The sequence below is a fragment of the Carassius gibelio genome, chromosome A4, assembly GCF_023724105.1.
Source record: "Carassius gibelio isolate Cgi1373 ecotype wild population from Czech Republic chromosome A4, carGib1.2-hapl.c, whole genome shotgun sequence".
Lineage (NCBI taxonomy): Eukaryota > Metazoa > Chordata > Actinopteri > Cypriniformes > Cyprinidae > Carassius > Carassius gibelio.
In genome coordinates, this window is record NC_068374.1 from 30512707 (window position 1) to 30530973 (window position 18267).

The following is an 18267-nucleotide window of genomic DNA, read 5'->3' on the forward strand; positions in this document are numbered from 1 at the left end:
AGTATATATGTATATATATATATAAATGATATATATATATATGACTTTAACCTGCAAACAACGCTCAGTGATACACACACACACACACACCCTCTGATTGTCGTTCCTGGGCACTACTGAAGGATCCCAGGTTTTCCCTGCCCAGAAATCCACCGAAAACATCCTTGAAGGGGTCGCCCCCCACCTGGGTGCTCTCCTCCACCCGCACTTCCCGTTTGGTCTCGCCAGCGCGGGTCTTGCTGATCTCGGTGCGTTCTGTGCGTGTGTAGGTGTGGCTGCTGCGTGTGAAGGTACGGGTGTGTCGCTCTTGGGCCGAAACCATCTGAAACCAGTTCCCTGCAGACGTGGAACCCGAAAGACAGAGGAGGAAGGAAAGAGAAGAAGGAAAAAAGGAAGTGATGAAAAAGGAGAAACAAGAAATGCATGCTTCCAAGCAGAATGGAAACATATTCTGTTTTCTTTCCTGTCTTTTTTTTTTTATCAAAACTTAAATTCTATACAGCCTCATACAGAACCGTTCTGATTCAAGATACAGGAAGTGACGTGTGACAGTGGGAAACAGGTGGGAAAAAGAGACAAACTCTATTTCTGAATATGCCTATAGTAGTAGGCAAAAAATTGTATGTGAGACGAGTAGTATGTCAGATTTCATAGAACAGTAGGCGAAAACCCTTTTGGTGAGATTCTGTAGTGAGCATCTGATGGACACTACATATCCCATGAGGCCACAGGAGTCAATCATTCCCTCCTCACCTGGAATCTTGAGGTTGAGGTCACAAGTGCTGCCCACCGAGGCGATTGACGGTGCCTGTCTCTTTCTGGTGATACTCTCCTTCATTCTTCCCTCGCCCAGAACTTTCACTGTAAATGGACTTCCTGTGGCGCAACATAAAGAGTTTAAAGGAGTTGCCCACCTCAGAAGGGAAGCATCTTAAAGAGACTTAAGTTTGAGAGCTGTGCTGCACCTGGCACATGTTGGTCGGCAAATTTGATGTTGATGATGTAAGTTCCGGGTTCGGTTGGGCAGTAGGTCACTTTGCATGTTCCGTCGTCCACGTCCGAACAGTTAATGTCAACTTTGCTGGGCCCCTCGATGGACAGACCGAGACCTCCATAACCTAAGGTAACCAAGTGGGTTTTACGATTTAATACAGTTAGGAAAAGCAGAGCAAGTACACTTTGATTTTTACATACATGACAAAAAAGTACACATGGATTCAGATAATGCTAAGCATGTGTGTCAAAAGTATATTGAAGTATACTTCAAGCTTAAGGTTTTTAAATGTTGTGCTACGAAATTTATTTGGCAAATTGTCATTACAATAAGAAACCGTGCTATTGAGAGTTTTGCCCAATGGCGATACATTTTGCATGGTTTAAATTGGTCTTTTAAATTTGCTTGATAAAATTCAGAAATTTTGCCGGCAAAAATAAAACATGCTGCACATTATGGAAGCCACAAATATCCTAGAAAACCATTTACCTGCACTTCTGGTGTCCACGATGAACTCAGCCACTTCAAAGGTGTGTCCTTCAATCAGTCCTTTCCCAAACACCTTCACCTTACTGGCGTCTCCAATCTCAGACTGGCCCACCATGATCTTGAATGGGCTGTTGGTCACGTGTTTTCCATTCTTCTTCACGCTGACCACATGCTCACCCACCTCTTTAGGAGTGAAGGATATTCCTAAAGGCAAAAAGCAATGGGAATGAGTTCTTTTTTCAGGTTTATAAAGTATTTTACGGTAGCACAGTCATATCCAACAGAAAAAGATAGGCCTCAGGGTTTGGCTGTACATCAAAGGCCTTTTCTGAGCTGATAGTCGATTCTCTTTGAAATCACAGGAAGGAGCTCTTAGTCTCAGATTAGGTTTTAGAGGCAAACACTACAGGCATCAACTCGTCAGAAAGTTTCAGAGTTTGTTTGCTGACATTAGTCAGAGGTCTAAGACTTTCTTGTTATGAAAAACCTTACAAGTTTATCTAGTCTCTAAAAGTGGTATAATTACATTCACAGTCTTCTGGGAAAATGTACCTAAATAATGGTGACTCATCTTGTTTGCAGGGGTGTACACAAACTTCAATAAGTCCTATCTGAACTTCCTGTTGGAAATGTAAATTTGGGGTCTTTTAAACCCTAAGTAACAGAATCCATTCCCAAATAATGTGATCTGGCTTCTTTATATTCCACTTTATCTGCTCAGTCGTGACGCATGTAGGTGCTGGCAGGCCTGACGAGTGACTAACCGATGTGACGGTTTGGCAGTCTCTTCAGCAGGCAGGGCTCCTCGTTGCCAGATGGGGCTCTGATGCTCGCGGCCAGGGAGCTCAGGTCCGTCTCTGTGATCTTCAGTGACACGTCTGTGGCTGTGCCAACGTTTAGTTGGGACGTCCTCATGGAGTCATCACCTTCATAAAGAATGAGACAGAAATATATGTGTGTGCATATATATATATATATATATATATATATATATATATATATATATATATATATATACACACACACACACACACACACACACAACTAACATATATGCTCCAGTTATTAAAAATAAACATTAACTGTGCGGGTGCAACCCCAGTTCCGTTGCGGAGAGCAATGTTGTGAAGGGCAAAGTGAGAGTGAGACAGAAGGAGGGGGGAAACAGATACTTCCTGTTTCTAAAAACTCTCAGGAAGTGGCTCCTACTTTTAGAAGCACTTCAGATGTGGTTCAATTCTCCAGGTGTGAAGACACGCGCACACACATAAACACACACGGCAGCTAATTTAGTGATTCACAGACGTTTATGGAGAGACATAACTTTGCCCTCTCTTGTTCATCCTCTCTCTCACACTCATACCCATATTTGGGCACATACAAACCCCTACCTGTGATCTTGGCTGTAAAGGGGCTTCCAGCGATGTGCTTGTCATCAAACTTGACGATTATATTATAGTCTCCTGGTGCTGTTGGCATGTAGGACACAGTGCAGGTGCCATCTTTATTATCCTTACAGCTGATCTCTGCCTTAGAGGGGCCTTCCACTGCCAAAGACAGACCACCTGGGAGAAGATGAGAGAGCAATGTAGGAAGTCAATGTGAAACGAATGCAATATGGCCGTTTGGCTGCTGGGCTTGGTGTGTGTGTATTACCTTCTCCAGCGTCCTTAGTGACGATTGTGAAGGTGGTGGGTTTGTTGACCATGCCGTGACTCAGACCAGGACCATATGCATTCACATGCCCGCTGTTAATGGCATCTACATAGAACTGCAGTGGACTTCCTGTAAGAGCAATGTTGAAAGAGTGACACTTCATGTTTAAAGATGATCAACATCAATCACAGAAATTAACAATTATTACATTAGAGCAGCAAACATATAATTGTTTTGATACCTGGAATGTGATTCCCGTCATATTTGATGTCCATCTCATGTAGGCCCTTCTCGGTGGGGCCATATTTGACCGTCACAGTCCCATCCTTGTTATCAGTGATGTGAGGATGGGCAGTTTTACCAGAGGGCATATGAACCTCACCTAAAAATAAAAAAAAAGCATGTTTTAGAAATAATAAATTCTGTAGGCCTCTGTGAAAAGATGCATGCTTCATTGCACCTCTAATAATTATCGACTTTTTAGTTTTTTTAATAAGTGTTAATACCTGTAATCTCCCCCTTTTGTACAGTGAATGGAATGACCAGATTGAATGGGCGAAGCATTGGCTCCATGGCATCCACTGCAGTAATTGGTTCCTCCGTGGCCTAGAAGAGAAAGAGATTTCAGCATCACTGCATTGCTAACTAAGAACAGTGAGAAGAAGTGCATGCAATGGGTTAATGGCTGAAAAAAACAACAACAAAAAAAACAGTCAAGGGCCCAGGCTGGTTGGACTGCAGCAGATGGAATAAAGTCATGAAAGCAGCAGCAACAAAGAACCTTGTGCAAAACAATCCCTCTGCAATTGGAGATCAGCAACTTATTCATTAACTCTATGAATGCATGATCAACCTACTAGCCATCTAATAAAAAAGACATCAGCAGTAAAGCTCATGAGAAATTAAGCAAAGATGGATGAAATGAAAAGGAGTAATGACAAAGGCTGAGGAGCAGAGAGCGTTAAGGACATTATCGGATGACTAGGGGTGTTGTGTACCCAGCGGGGGGTGTAGCCCTGGTAGGGGGCGTAGGGCTGCTGTAACTGTAGTTTATCACATGGTTCCTCAATTATAGGGATGGTATCAGATGCCTGGAGAAGGAGGTGGTCACATGTTTAGGGCTTCACACGACACATATTTATATGCAGCCAATTGAATTTGACCCATTAAACTGGAATTTAATTTGTTAAACATCATCTCAATGAATAAGGTACAAAAAGGTTTTTATTTGGGAGAATTATTATTTAATAAAAACACACCATGCACTTGTAGCCATATTTTGAAATGATATATGACCATCTGCATTAAAAAAACAAACACACAAATATAACACACTACTGGGGTCAGTACATTTTTTAAAGAAATTATTATTTAACACCAGCAAGGATGCATCAAATTGATCAAAAGTAACAGTAAAGACTTTTACATCGTTACAAAAATGTTGTATTTAAAATAATTGTTGTTATTTTGAATTTTTATTCATAAGGAATCTTGGAAGAAATCTTGTTTTCTACAGAAATCATTAGGCAGCACAACTGTTTTCAACAATGATATTAATAATAACATTAATAATATCATGATAGGTAAAAATTGATAGCCTGAATGCACTGTAAGTCGCTTTGGATAAAAGTGTCTACTAAATGCATAAATTTAATTTAATTTAATTTAATTTAATTTAATTTAATTTAATTTAATAATTAAGGAATGTCTTGAACATTAAATAAACATATTAGAATGATTTCTGAAGGATCATGTGACACTGAAGACTGGATTAACGATGCAGAAATTTCAGCTTTACACCACAGGAATAAATCACATTTGAAAATATATTCAAATAGAAAACAGTTATTTTAAATCGTATTAATATTTCAGAATATTACTTTTTTTTTTACTGTATTTGTGATCAAATAAATGCAGATAGTTTTTGTATAGTAGTTTACAAATATTATGCAAAACACACTATTCAGAATGCATAGCAACAGAAGGTGCTCACCACCACATGGAAGGGGCTGTTAGGAATGTGCTCTCCTCCAAAGCGGATGGTGATGATGTATTTCCCAGGTTCTGGAGCGGTATAGTAGATATCAAATGTCCCGTCCGCGTTCTCCACCACATCCACGTCTAGCTCCGCCCCGTCTGGAGTTGACACTTTGCAAGTGACCTTCCCCTTCCCAGCAGCCTTTGCATCCACAGTGATAACGGTCTCCTCGCCAATTTGAATAGTTGGTCCGAGCCCAGAGCCTGTCCATGGGACCGCAATCACAGCAAAGCAAATTTACTACACCATTCAGAGAATTATAGTCTGAATTCATGTACACTGGGCCACTTTTTGCAATTCATTTCAGTGACAAAGAATGGCCTAAACTGATCCTACATAAAATGCTTGCAAAATGTAATATAGATAACTTATGTCGATGTTTAAAAACTCACCCAATCCGTGTCCACCAATCGACACTACAAATCAAAAAGAGGAGCTGTTAGAATTCATGATCATGCTGAGATTGCATTTTAATGAAACAATAAGTCACATACTGTAGAGACATATGTACGGTAGATGTCTGCAACTTACCTGTCACATGGCATTTGCTGGCATCTCCACTGGGCAGAGCATGTATGCGGTAGGGGGAGTATGGGATCTCATCTCCGCCATATTTGATTGTAATAGTGTAGCGTCCTGTCATATCTGGGACGTAGGACACGGTGTATGTTCCATCTCTGTTATCTCGAATGTTCGCTTTCTTTGGTTTTCCTTCTGGGTCCTGCAAAATGATTGAGTTGTTATAGTGTGTTCATGCAAATGTGAATGCATGTGCATGTGTGAATATATTCATTGGCTCTGGTTAGCCTGCATATAGAAATCTGATTTCTCATTTGAATACAACAACGTTTTAACTAATTGCTAAAATAAAATGTAGTCAATATTCAACAAGACAATATTCCTCATACAATTACATAGCAAGCATCTATAACTGTTAGTCATGTAGTGGAAAACCACATATAGGGTTTTAGCCTAAATCTAATAACAGGTCAGTCCACAGAGACCACATAAGGGCAAAATTAAGGGTATCAAGTCCCCTTGACTGCTACAAAATGATCAAGTATGGCTGCCTGGGAGAAAGGTTCACTCTCACATTCAAAAACGCCACAAAGATGTTTCTGGACGCTTTTGCATGTGTGTAGTTTGGTTTAAGTGAAGTTTTCTCCCTTCCTTTTCAGAATGTAAAGTAGTATGATTATAAAAAACAAGGATCACCCTCAAGAAATTACAAGTCATTTCTTGCACTTCACTGTCACAGTGAACTGGGGCAGGGAGTACAGTAGCAAGGGGACGGTCCATGAGCACTTAGGGGCCTAAGGCAAATGGGAGGGATGCCAGACATGGTGAGTTATAACAACAAGAGGAGGCCAAAAGGAGGGGCAGGCCTTACACATCCTTTCCTAAGAATATGGAAGGGGATGGTGCCCTTTACAATGTGGTTCTCCCACACCCTCCTACCCCAGTCCTCCACAAACACAGAGGCCTCTTGCCTGCACCCATCCGGACCCTACAGTGATAGCAGGGAAGGGGTCAGAGGTCAGGGTAGAGGAAGCGGAGGGGGGACAGTGGCCGTTAAAGCACAAGTGATCATCAAGGGAAACCTCGGTCTTAAAACATGAAAAAAAAAGAGAGAGGCCTGAGCGAGTGTTGATGTAACTCACCAGAATCTGTACAGTGAGAAGACCCTCGCCTGCGTCACGGGCATCGATGGTGAACTCCACCGGCAGGCTGGCGGGAACCCCGGAAGCGTTCAGTCCAGGACCACTTGCACGGACTTTACTGGCATCATGAGCAGGCAAAACCTTGATCTTAAATGGACTAAAAAGGTAAAAAAAACGGACAATCAACACATTTAATCATCACATTCTTATCTTTATTTGGAAGTGTTGTTCTACTTTCTAAATCAGCTCTAAAGATTTTGGTCACAGTCTATTTGCTTCATTAATTTTAAGACTTTATTCATTCTTTGAGAAGCCCGCTCACCTGCGCGGCACTTCTTGATCTGCATATTTGACACACACAGTGTACGGTCCATCTTTAGCAGGAGTGTAGATCACTGTGTGTGTGCCATCCCCATTGTCTGTGATATCCACTGGCTCTGTCGCCCCTAGAATAACAACACAGTTGATCCCTCTGCATCCCTGTCATCTAGCCTAGACAACTGTAAAACACTCTTGATGAATGGGTCTGCAGGCTTCATATGGACATTACTGAATGCAAATCCAGGACTTTTTCCAGCACCGGTTTGTCATTTTCAAGGTCATCACAAACTAATGCACAAACTTGGAACTTCAGCTATGGTTTTTGTGTCCTTTCACTTACATTAAGTCATTCACTTCCTCAGATTTGCTAAACACATACAAATGTTCTGTTCACATTTTAAGTCAGCTTTTCTGGTCTAGTACTTCCATTTCTAAAACATAAATTGCACTTATATACTTCAAGGAATTTGTTCAAACTCTGTGTGTGTTTTTCCAGTCTATTTGCACCTGTAGGTCCATACAGCAGCACCTCCAGTGGGGCGAATCCAGCTTTGCTGCAGTCCACATTGAAGGTCTGAGGAACGTGTGCTCTAACTCCACTGCCCAAACCAGGACCAGAACACTTCACCTTACTAGGATCCACCAGCTCCCTCACAGGCACCCTGAATGGACTACCTAAAAACCCACAAAAACTGTACAGTTGCTTTCTCTTCATGAAATCCAAAAACAGAGCCTGAGGTATGAAATATGCAAGCATTAAATCAAACTGTCATGATTATTTGCTTTCAAAGGTCTTAACACTCTCATATTCTCAAACTGCTGAAATACAATGTCAATGTATAATTAGTATGTTGAGTTCAATTAGAAACAAACCATAAAATGAGTTAGACAGCAGGAAACTACATCATACCTGGGATAGGCAGACCCCCGAAAGTGATGTTGACGTCATATTCTCCAGGAGTGAAAGGAATATACTCCACGCTACAGCTGCCATCTTTGTTATCTTTACAAGACATCTTAGCTTCTGATGGACCCTCGATGGCCAAGCCAAGACCACCTGTGCCAGCACCCCTGAAAGAAATACAGGAAAATACAGACATGGGAGAAAACAGTTCCAGTAAAATCAAAAAAAAGTTTTGTACTTCTATTTAGCCCTGTTCACATCCAATCCAAAACATGTAGACACCAATATTTAAACTAGTAAACCAGATTTGTTTTACACTAAAACTATTCATATATGGTTCACTGCTAAATTTTTATCACTATAAGTGAATGGCATTGAATGATTGGTGAGGTTTTTTTTTTTTCAGTATCCAAACTATTTAAAAAGAGTCAGCTATTACATAAAACAACTGCTCAAAAAGAGTCAGCGATTACATAAAACAACTGCTCATAGAAGGTATTTCAGACTGTTTTTGACTCAACGTTTCCAAAATAGACCATTCCAGAACATGTTCATGTTCAACAGCAGGTTTTTAAAGAAATATGTACCTGGTTTCCACAGTGAAGCGGTTGGGTTTGTTGACCAGACCCTCTTCCAGACCGGGACCGTATGCACGTACACGGCTGGGATCACAACCTTCGGTTACCGCCACCCTAAACGGGCTCTTGGGGACTGGTACCTCATCATACAGCACCTCTATCACATGCACACCTGCACAAAGACAAAAAATAAAGCACTCTTCCATCTATAGATTTCATGCTGGAAAGTACTTTCTCATTCTGGCAAGCTTTAATTTTACTGGCTGGCTATAAGGGTGCCTCAGTGCATCTTATCCTGTCTAAGAAGTGCCTTTCTTTGATAGGAAGAGACTGTGTGTGACTATACGGAGAGGGACTGGGTTTTTTTTTTTTGTTATCTCAGTCGATAATTGTGATGGAATATTATCAAGGCATCATAGGAAAAGAGACATCAGCAGTCTCTGCTCAAAACACAATGAACAATGAATGAATTTTCATCTCACATCACTGACCTCCACACAGAACAATCAATACAGCAGCCGTGCTCAGAATAAAATATAGCTCTGAGTGTGTGTGTCCCATGATTCTCAGGGAGTAAAGGGAGGTTCAGTTCAGAAGAAATGCCAATATGGCCTGTTAAATTAATGAAGACTGGGGCGGAAAATCAGTCAGCATGAAGTAAGAAAATGACAGACATGCAAATTATGCAAATTATATAATATTCAGTTATTGTGTCAACTCAAAGTGCATGAATAAAACATTACTGACAGAGAAAAAAACTGAATTGTGGCCTGGTCTAGATTTATTTCTAGTACTATTGATAATTTGTTATTTCTGTCTCATGTACAATAAATGTGCTAAAAACAACTGTAACTTCCAAAACAAATAAATTAGATGGCTGGATTTTTTTAGAGCTTTTTTTTACTGTAATATAGCAATTTTAGTTTAATGTAAATTTTAATTTAATTGAATTTATTTTAAATACTAAAAATGGTTGTGTGTGATTCATCCAAATGAAAAATCAATTTAACATAAAAACATAAGTTTTTTTTTCCCTGTGTACTGAATATCTTACCATCCTCATATGCTGTATACTCCACTCTGTAAGTGCCGTCTCCTTTGTCGGTGATGAACGCATCAGTGTTGGCACCAGATGGGTTAACAATATGAACTTTGATGTGGTTTCCGCCCATCTTGCTGTGAACCCGAGTGTCAACGACAAAGTGTGTAGTGACCTCTCGGAGTACCCCTGTGAAAATATACCAAGTTTTGAAGCACATTGTTAAACACATTGGTACCAAACACAAGCACATTTAGATGGGCCTTCTTACCTTTGGGCTCTACTCCTGGACCATAGACCTTGATTCCACTGGTATCAAGAGCAGGATCTACCTGCACCCTTGCAGGGAACTTCGGCACTGCCTGTCCTCCGTATTTAATCGTGATGGTGTACATTCCGTGGAAAGGAGGGATATAGGTGATAGAATATGTTCCATCGTTGTTATTCTGGACATGGACCTCAGCCTGCGCTCCTGAATCTGAAATAATTTCGATGGTCAACTCCGCATCTCCTGCTTTAGAGCAGTCCACCGTGAACGACGCCGCTTCGTTGACCTTTCCTCTCTCCAGTCCCGGTCCACTAGCTGTGACCTTGCTAGGGTCAAAGACAGACTGAACCATGGCTTTAAAGGGAGAACCAGGGATGTGAGCATCAGCAAACAGGATGTTAATGGAATACTCTCCAGGCTCAGTGGGCAGATAGGACACCGAGCAAGATCCGTCGCCGTTGTCCTGGCACTCGATCTTGGCTTCACACGGGCCCTCCACAGTTAGCCCGAGACCCCCTGTACCTGCACCTTTGGTGTCGATGGCAAACGGAGCGGGTTTACCCACAATACCTCCCTTCAGGCCAGGGCCGTAGGCTCGGACCTTGAAATGAAAGTATGACAAAACTATGGTCAAGATTGCATTTTAATAACAAATCAAAATGGAATTCTAATCAGAAATAATCAGAAAAGTAAAAAAAAAAAACATAAAAAAAAATGAAAGAGAACCAGAAAATTTAAAGCAGAGAATGGAGCAACCATTCCACATGTGGATGAAGTACCTTGCTTGGCACACTACATTTGAGTTTACTTTTCTCTGGCAGATCAGTTAAACACAACTGTCCTCTAATAATTTAATGGCTTAATGGCCTTTTGTGTTTGTTTCAGGCTTCTTCACTGACACAGCTAATATACAAACTAGAGAAGAAAAACCCTCACTGGAACAATCCAGCCCTGTAGAGAACAGGCAACAAACAAAAAGGAAATAAAATAGAATTAAATGGTTTGACTATGTGTAACGGAGGCCAGCGAGTAGTGCTGTGCAGGTAAACCTCACTCCCCGATCTCAAGAGACGCACTAGCGATAGCCTCCTTGTTAGTGTGTCCGCCTCCCATGCTGAAGACCTGGGTTCGATCCCCGCTCGGAGCAAGTGCGAGGAGCGTCAGAGAGGACCCGGGAGTGAGGGGTTACTTGGTGCCGTGACCCAGATGGGAGTGAGGTTTAGGGGGGGATGAGTGTAACGGAGGCCAGCGAGTAGTGCTGTGCAGGTAAACCTCACTCCCTGATATCAAGAGAAGAAGACCCTGGTTCGAGCCCTGCTCGGAGCAAGTGCAAGGAGCATCAGAGAGGACCCGGGAGAGAGGGGTTACATATGGAACCAGCATTCCTCGAGTAAACCTCTAGGAACAGAAATTTTGGTGCACTGAGGATCAAGAAAAGTTGTTTTATAAAATCTGGCTCTAGTTTAGTTTGAACATTCTGACTCTGGTTAGTGGCTCGTAAACTCTCTGAAGGTCTTTCTGATTTGTGCGATAAAGATTTCACAGTACAGTCCAAATTCTCTTGTTACTCCTAAAATACATTCCATGTTTCTCCTCATAAGGAGAGTTTTATCATCACAGCCAGCAGTATGTTTGCAGCCCTCCATAAGAATCCATAAATGACTTGAAATGTCAATCCTGTATCTCTAATGAAATCACTTAGTTAACAAATGTTTTCCAATCGAAAGTATTTGCAGTTATCATGGAAATTCAGTTCAATATGACAATGACTGGTAAACAAATGAATCCCATTCTCCTATTTGTGACTCTTACCTTTGAGGGATCTGGAGGCATTACTCCCTCCACCGTGAAAGGACTTCCAGGCACTGGGTTTCCATCATAGCTGATGTCCACTTTGTAGGGCCCCTCTTCCGGGGGAATGTACTTAACAGTGTGCACCTCACTGGATGCTCCAGATTCAACCTTGCACGGGATTGGTCGGTGAGAAGGTGAAGTAATCTTGACGTCCACCTTTCCTTGACCTCCTGCGCCATGTGTGTTTATGGTAAACTCCTCATCTTTCCCTACATCCACTTCTAAACACACAGGCACGCAAAATATGAACAAATAACTACAATCGACACAGCTGCAATTTCATTTCACACACAAACTGCTGTGGACTTACTGTTGTTGAGTCCTTGAACTTTGACCTTGTTTAGATCCAAAGGAGGAGCAACATTGATAGTAAAAGGGCTTTTGGGGATGGGGTCACCGCCATGGCACACAGATATGCTCATGTTACCCTGAATCAGAAAACATACAGGACTGAGCAAGATAGAATTTATAATAGTCATAACATCATGTGACCTCTTGGTGTCTATTTATATGAACAGCAACCCAGTGTTGGAGTGTCTCACCTGCTGTAATGCAGTGTAACGCACAGTAAAAGAATAGTCATGGTTATCAATGATCTCAAAGTCGCTGACGGCTTCTCCTTTCCCAGCTGTGGTAAAGTGAACCTCAGGCGTGGCCTTGCCTGCTCCTTTAGTAAAGATCGTGAAGTGGGTCGGCTTGCCCACTTCCACACCTGTGACACAGACACATAACATGCAAATGAGATGAGCTGTCTTTACATACTTTCTTATGATTTCAATCACTGACAATCAAACTGACCAGTCTTGTTGAGTCCGGGACCCTCTGCTTTCACCTTATTGGCATCATGGGATGGATCGACTTTGATACGGAAGGGGCTAATTGGAACTTCCTGTTAATTCATTAAAAAATTGGGTTTATAGGTCTCAAATTGCATTGAGAAAATGTTGATATTATTGGCTGAGACTTACTTGATCAGCAAACAGCACCATGATGGTGTAGCGTCCAGCTCCAGGAGGTGTATACTTCACTGTGAATGTGTCATTGTCATTTTTAATGATGTCAAAATCTATATCTGCTTCGGCAGGTCCCACCACGCCAGGAGCACACTTAATCCCAATGCTGACATCTCCTAAGGTGTCAGAACAGATGGGAGAAAAAGAATTATCGTCCATTCCCGAATTTTACCATTCTAGATGTTTGGACAATGGTAGAAATCATGTTTGCTCTAACCTTGTCCAGCCTCGCTGCAATCCACAGTAAAGTAAGTGGGTTCATTGGCCTTCAAGCCAGTCTTCTCCACTCCTGGTCCATGAACGTTCACATTCTCTGGGTGACTGCCTTCTCCAATGGTCACCTGAGAAATGTAGAAAGACCAGAGTACTATAAAACTAGAAATGTAAAGCTTTTGGAGGACAGTGGTTCTTGTAAAGTTATAATCCAATATGGAATCTATGATCTAATATGGTCGAGTAAATGGTTGTTGTAGATCCAGTTTATGAAAGTTTTTGACAAACAGCAACATAAAAATGTCTGCCTGTTGATAGCGAGCTCTCACCCTGAATGGACTACTGGGAACATTGACCTCTCCCCAGGTGATGATGATAGTGTGTTTGATGGGCTTGGTCGGTGTGTAGACGCAGAAATATGTGCTGTCACCATTATCTGTGATCTGGATGTTGATGGGGAAGCCTTCTGAATCCTTAAGAAGATGGACAAAAAAGTTTTTTACCAGTGAAGTGAGGCATGAGGCATCTGGGACTTGAATGAAAACGTACCTGAGCATAAATTTGTAGATGTCCTCTTCCAGCTGCACGGGCGTCAATTGTAAATTCAGCAGGTTTGTTTACAATGCACCCCGTTGGTTCTAGTCCAGGGCCATAGCACTTAACCTGCATAAAAACATGTGTTAGTGTAGCTATGGCTGTCATTTAATATTAAGAAAGGGTCAAAGTATGCACATCCAAAAATGTCTTGGCCAGGTGCAAGATCAAAAGTTACATCCAAACCGAAACATTGTTATTTTTCAATTTTGAATAAAGGGAGAATAACAGTGTGCAGATCTTTTTTCTATTATTTGTCATTTAATTTGCCAATGAATGTGCAATCATTATTGGCAAATATCACAGAGCAGACCTTCTCAGGGAAGACGTCATTGGCTGCAGGGAGGATGTGGGCCATGAAGGGGCTGTCTTTGATATCTTCATCATCACAGATGACATGGACTGCATAGTCACCAGGCTCGGTGGGCCAGTACAAAACATCACAAGATCCATCTCCCTTATCATCACATTCTATCTTAGCCTGTGAGGGGCCTTCTATGGAGAAACCTGTGCATGGAAGGAGTTTTCAAGCATTAACCAGACATCTTATCACACCATAAACCAGGGGTTGATAGCTCTAGCCCTCGAGGTCCACTTTTCTGCAGAGCTTAGCTCCAGCCTTGATCAAACTCACCTGCCAATAACTTTCTAGTAACCATGAAAGACTTGTTTGGCTTGTCCAGGTGTGTTTGATAAGGGATGGATCTAAACTCTGCAGTAAACCGGACCTTGAGGCCCAGAGTGGAGAAGATCTACATAAACACTAGATCCCTGGATACAGTGGCTCAATGATAAAAAAAAGATTCTTACCCAGTGTTCCAACCTCAGTGCCAATGGCCTCAACCACAAAGTCAGCTGATTTGCCCACCATGCCAGTCTCCAGGCCTGGACCCCAAGCCCTCACCTTCTGAGGGCCTGCATCTTCACTTATGGTAACTTCAAATGGGCTACACATATTTAGATGTTTTGATCAGAAGTGAGATGGTAGTTCATGATAATCGGCATAATTCCTAGATTATATCTTTCTGGAGTAACATTTCCATATCCTGTATGATCTTTTTAATATGGTCAACAGATTTGAATATTTTGAGAAACAGAAATGGGACGATACCACAGTAAACAGGTGGAAATTTAGAAGCACCCTTACCTACGGGGAATGGCGTGGCCACCCCAAGTAATTGTGATAATGTATTTTCCAGTGAAAATGGGGTAGTAATCACATTCGTACACACCATCTCCCAGGTCTTGCACTTTCACGGGCTCATCGCCACCTCCTGCAATCACAAAATTTAATTCAGCGAACTAACTTTACAATGCAATGTTGATTAAATCAGAAACAATTGTTGTTGCAGTCAAACAGTGGCACGCATACTCGGCCCTTTGACTTGAACACGTAGTTCTCCACTGCCTGCTCCCTTCGTGTACACCTTAAAGTCAGCCACCTCCTTCACACGCACACCCTTGGGCTGCAGGCCACGTCCAATGGCCCGACAGGCATTCGGGTTACTCGCTACAAAGAGAAAAGAGCAGTTATTTTCGATCTCACAAGTTGTCAAAGTTAGTTATGCATATGGACCCAGCCTAAGGTACGAGCAATGAAGAACAGCCAAAGAAAGAATGTTTCCTATAAAGGCCTATGACAAAGCAATTATTAACCTCATAAAGATCCCATTAGGAATGTAGTGAGACCACTATAATCAAAACTACAGGCAAACTGATCAGTGTTTTCAAGAGCTTATAAAAAAAGACTTAAAATTAACACAATATTTGCAATTACATACAAGAACCAGCTTTGAAAGATATAAGAAACTTTAACAATATTCTGCTTGAATGAAACATTTTTTAATAAGTAGCTCACTGTTGGGGTTTGGTGTTTAACACTAAATTCACTAATGAGCTCTTTTAGAGCAATAAAACATCTATTAAAGCAGTCTGGCAGTCTGAAAGTGCTTTCTCAGATCTGATCAAACAATTTCTTCTTCCATAATTGGTTTCTTCCAGCACTGGATAAAAAGGCAGACAAAAGTCTACAAAATTCATTTAAATTTTACATGAAAAAAAGGAGTGTTAATTGAATAATTAATGAGTTAAAGTGAGTTAATTGTATATTTCGGTTAGGAAATCGTTAAGTCAGAAAATCAAAGAATTTCCATTCTCTGAGTTAGTATATAGAGCGACACAGCCAAAACGAGCAACTGCCAAGATGATGATGACGACGATCATGATGACAATGGATGAGTATGATAATCTCTGAGATGAAGATGACTGTATTACACATCCAGACGGTCACTCAGACATTGGCTCTCTGATGCCAAGTAAAGATCTGGCATCTTGATTTAGAGATTTAAAAATTGCAGGTGTGAAATAGATCAAAATTTTAGTTTGGGTTAAAGTTAAAAACAAGGGCTGATATAACACATTTTACACACACAATAAAAAAAAATATATATATATATATATATATATAAAAATAAATTGATCGAAAGTTTGGGCATCCAAACTTTTATTATAAACATTTATTTTATATTATTTATTATATATTATTATTATTAATATATCCGTATATATATATATATATATATATATATATATATATATATATATATATATATATATATATATATATATATATATATACACATATACACAGTGGGGATCGAAAGTTTGGGCATCCCTTGCAGAATCTGTGAAAATATGAGTAATTTTCAAAAAATAAGAGAGATCATACTAAATGCATGTTATTTTTTATTTAGTAATGTCCTGAGTAAGATATTGTACATAAAATATATTTACATTTAGTCCACAAGACAAAAGAATTTCTGAAATTATTAAAATAACCCCACTCAAAAGCTTGGGAACCCTTGGTTCTTAGTACTGTGTTCTGTTACCTGATGATCCTCGACTGTCTTTCTGTTTTGTGATGGTTGTGCATGAGTCCCTTGTTTGTTCTGAACAGTTAAACTGAGCAGCGTTCTTCAGAAAAATCTTTAAGGTCCTGCAGATTCTTCAGTTTTCCAGCATCTTTGCATATTTGAACCCTTTCCAGCAGTGACTTTATGATTTTGAGATGCACCTTATCACACTGAGGACATTTGAGGGACTCAAACACAACTATTTAAAAAGATTCAAACATTCACTTATGCTCCAGAAGGAAACAAGATGCATTAAGAGCTGGGGGGTGAAAACTTTTGAACACGATGAAGATGGACAAATTTTTCTTATTTTGCTGAAATATAATTTTTTTCCATTTAGTTCTGCCCTTCATAAGCAACAGAAGATACTTGTATGTTTCCCGGTACACAAATTAAGTACAATTTACCTTGATCTTCAAATTCCAAACGTTTTCACCCCCCCAGCTCTTAATGCATCTTGTTTCCTTCTGGAGCATCAGTGCATGTTTGAATCTTTTTAAATAGTTGTGTTTGAGTCCCTCAAATGTCCTCAGTGTGATAAGGTGCATCTCAAAATCATAAAGTCACTGCTGGAAAGGGTTCAAATATGCAAAGATGCTGGAAAACTGAAGAATCTGCAGGACCTTAAAGATTTTTCTGAAGAACGCTGCTCAGTTTAACTGTTCAGAACAAACAAGGGACTCATGCACAACCATCACAAAACAGAAAGACAGTCGAGGATCATCAGGTAACAGAACACAGTATTAAGAACCAAGGGTTCCCAAACTTTTGAGTGGGGTTATTTTAATAATTTCAGCAATTTTTTTGTCTTGTGGACTAAATGTTAATATCTTTTATGTACAATATCCTACTCAGGACAGTACTAAATAAAAAATAACATGCATTTAGTATGATCTCTCTTATTTTTTGGAAATTACTCATATTTTCACAGATTCTGCAAGGGATGCCCAAACTTTCGATCCCCACTGTGTATATGTGTATATATATATATATATATATATATATATATATATATATATATATATATATATATACGGATATATTAATAATAATAATATATAATAAATAATATAAAATAAATAAACAATCTAGAATTTTGATTAACATATTTAGCCCTAATTTAAACCGGTTTGTTACTTTGTTAATTTATTTCATTAATATTTTTTAAACAATGTATAAATTATAGAATTTGGTTAAATTCTGAATTATGATTAAGTGGTCCTGGTGTGCTGAGTGTCAGTAAAGTAATCGTCCAGTCCCACCACTGCATGGTGGCACTTTTTCTGCATCGGTTAAAACAAGACCAGCAGCAGCATTCACAACACTTGTCCAATCCACCTCTTACTCCCATTCACACTCTCACTCTTACTCATACACACTTTTGTTCCATCATTTCCTGTCTCTATCTGAGCTTCCTGTTGATTTGAGCTGCCCCAGAGGACAAAGCGCCAGCGCATGCCAACGAGCCAGAGGTGGTGTGTCTGAGAGGACACATCCAGGGTGAGGGGAGGAGAGGAGACAGGAGAGAAGGAACCAAGCTCGAGCAGGCATCTGTCAAGACCCCGGGGTGGACCATACTAACTTGGTCGCCTGTTTTTGGGTGGTGTTGGGGGAGGCATTTTCTTGGCCTTTTCTGAGGGTGGTGTGCGCATAGACTGAGGGATCATGTGAACCGGGGAGCCGATCTGCCGGCCGCTCGAAGGAGCTAGAACAACACACACAGGCGAAAGAGG

At 40.6% G+C, this 18267-nt stretch overlaps 1 protein-coding gene across 10 annotated transcripts in view; it reads right to left on the reverse strand.

The window, feature by feature from the left end:
- Nucleotides 1–18267, reverse strand: part of LOC127976594 (filamin-C) — a 46786-nt gene that overhangs the window by 5147 nt on the left and 23372 nt on the right. Inside the window, exons 9-41 of one of the 10 annotated variants that reach the window (XM_052581129.1) lie at nt 18117–18239; nt 14995–15132; nt 14770–14896; nt 14433–14569; nt 13936–14129; nt 13578–13691; nt 13358–13501; nt 13033–13156; nt 12771–12931; nt 12601–12691; nt 12345–12514; nt 12113–12230; nt 11761–12023; nt 9952–10549; nt 9696–9869; nt 8651–8813; nt 8070–8230; nt 7667–7834; nt 7161–7284; nt 6839–6995; nt 5709–5898; nt 5570–5593; nt 5133–5380; nt 4138–4230; nt 3646–3745; nt 3381–3521; nt 3140–3268; nt 2875–3048; nt 2248–2409; nt 1484–1687; nt 966–1118; nt 754–876; nt 91–336 (exon numbers count right to left, since the gene is read on the reverse strand). In XM_052581129.1, coding sequence (XP_052437089.1) covers nt 91–336; nt 754–876; nt 966–1118; nt 1484–1687; nt 2248–2409; nt 2875–3048; nt 3140–3268; nt 3381–3521; nt 3646–3745; nt 4138–4230; nt 5133–5380; nt 5570–5593; nt 5709–5898; nt 6839–6995; nt 7161–7284; nt 7667–7834; nt 8070–8230; nt 8651–8813; nt 9696–9869; nt 9952–10549; nt 11761–12023; nt 12113–12230; nt 12345–12514; nt 12601–12691; nt 12771–12931; nt 13033–13156; nt 13358–13501; nt 13578–13691; nt 13936–14129; nt 14433–14569; nt 14770–14896; nt 14995–15132; nt 18117–18239 — 5436 coding nt within the window. Of the gene's footprint in view, nt 1–90; nt 337–753; nt 877–965; nt 1119–1483; nt 1688–2247; nt 2410–2874; nt 3049–3139; nt 3269–3380; nt 3522–3645; nt 3746–4137; nt 4231–5132; nt 5381–5569; nt 5594–5708; nt 5899–6838; nt 6996–7160; nt 7285–7666; nt 7835–8069; nt 8231–8650; nt 8814–9695; nt 9870–9951; nt 10550–11760; nt 12024–12112; nt 12231–12344; nt 12515–12600; nt 12692–12766; nt 12932–13032; nt 13157–13357; nt 13502–13577; nt 13692–13935; nt 14130–14432; nt 14570–14769; nt 14897–14994; nt 15133–18116; nt 18240–18267 lie in introns of all 10 variants that reach the window. The other 9 variants (XM_052581128.1, XM_052581141.1, XM_052581147.1 and 6 more) reach the window with 9 other exon arrangements.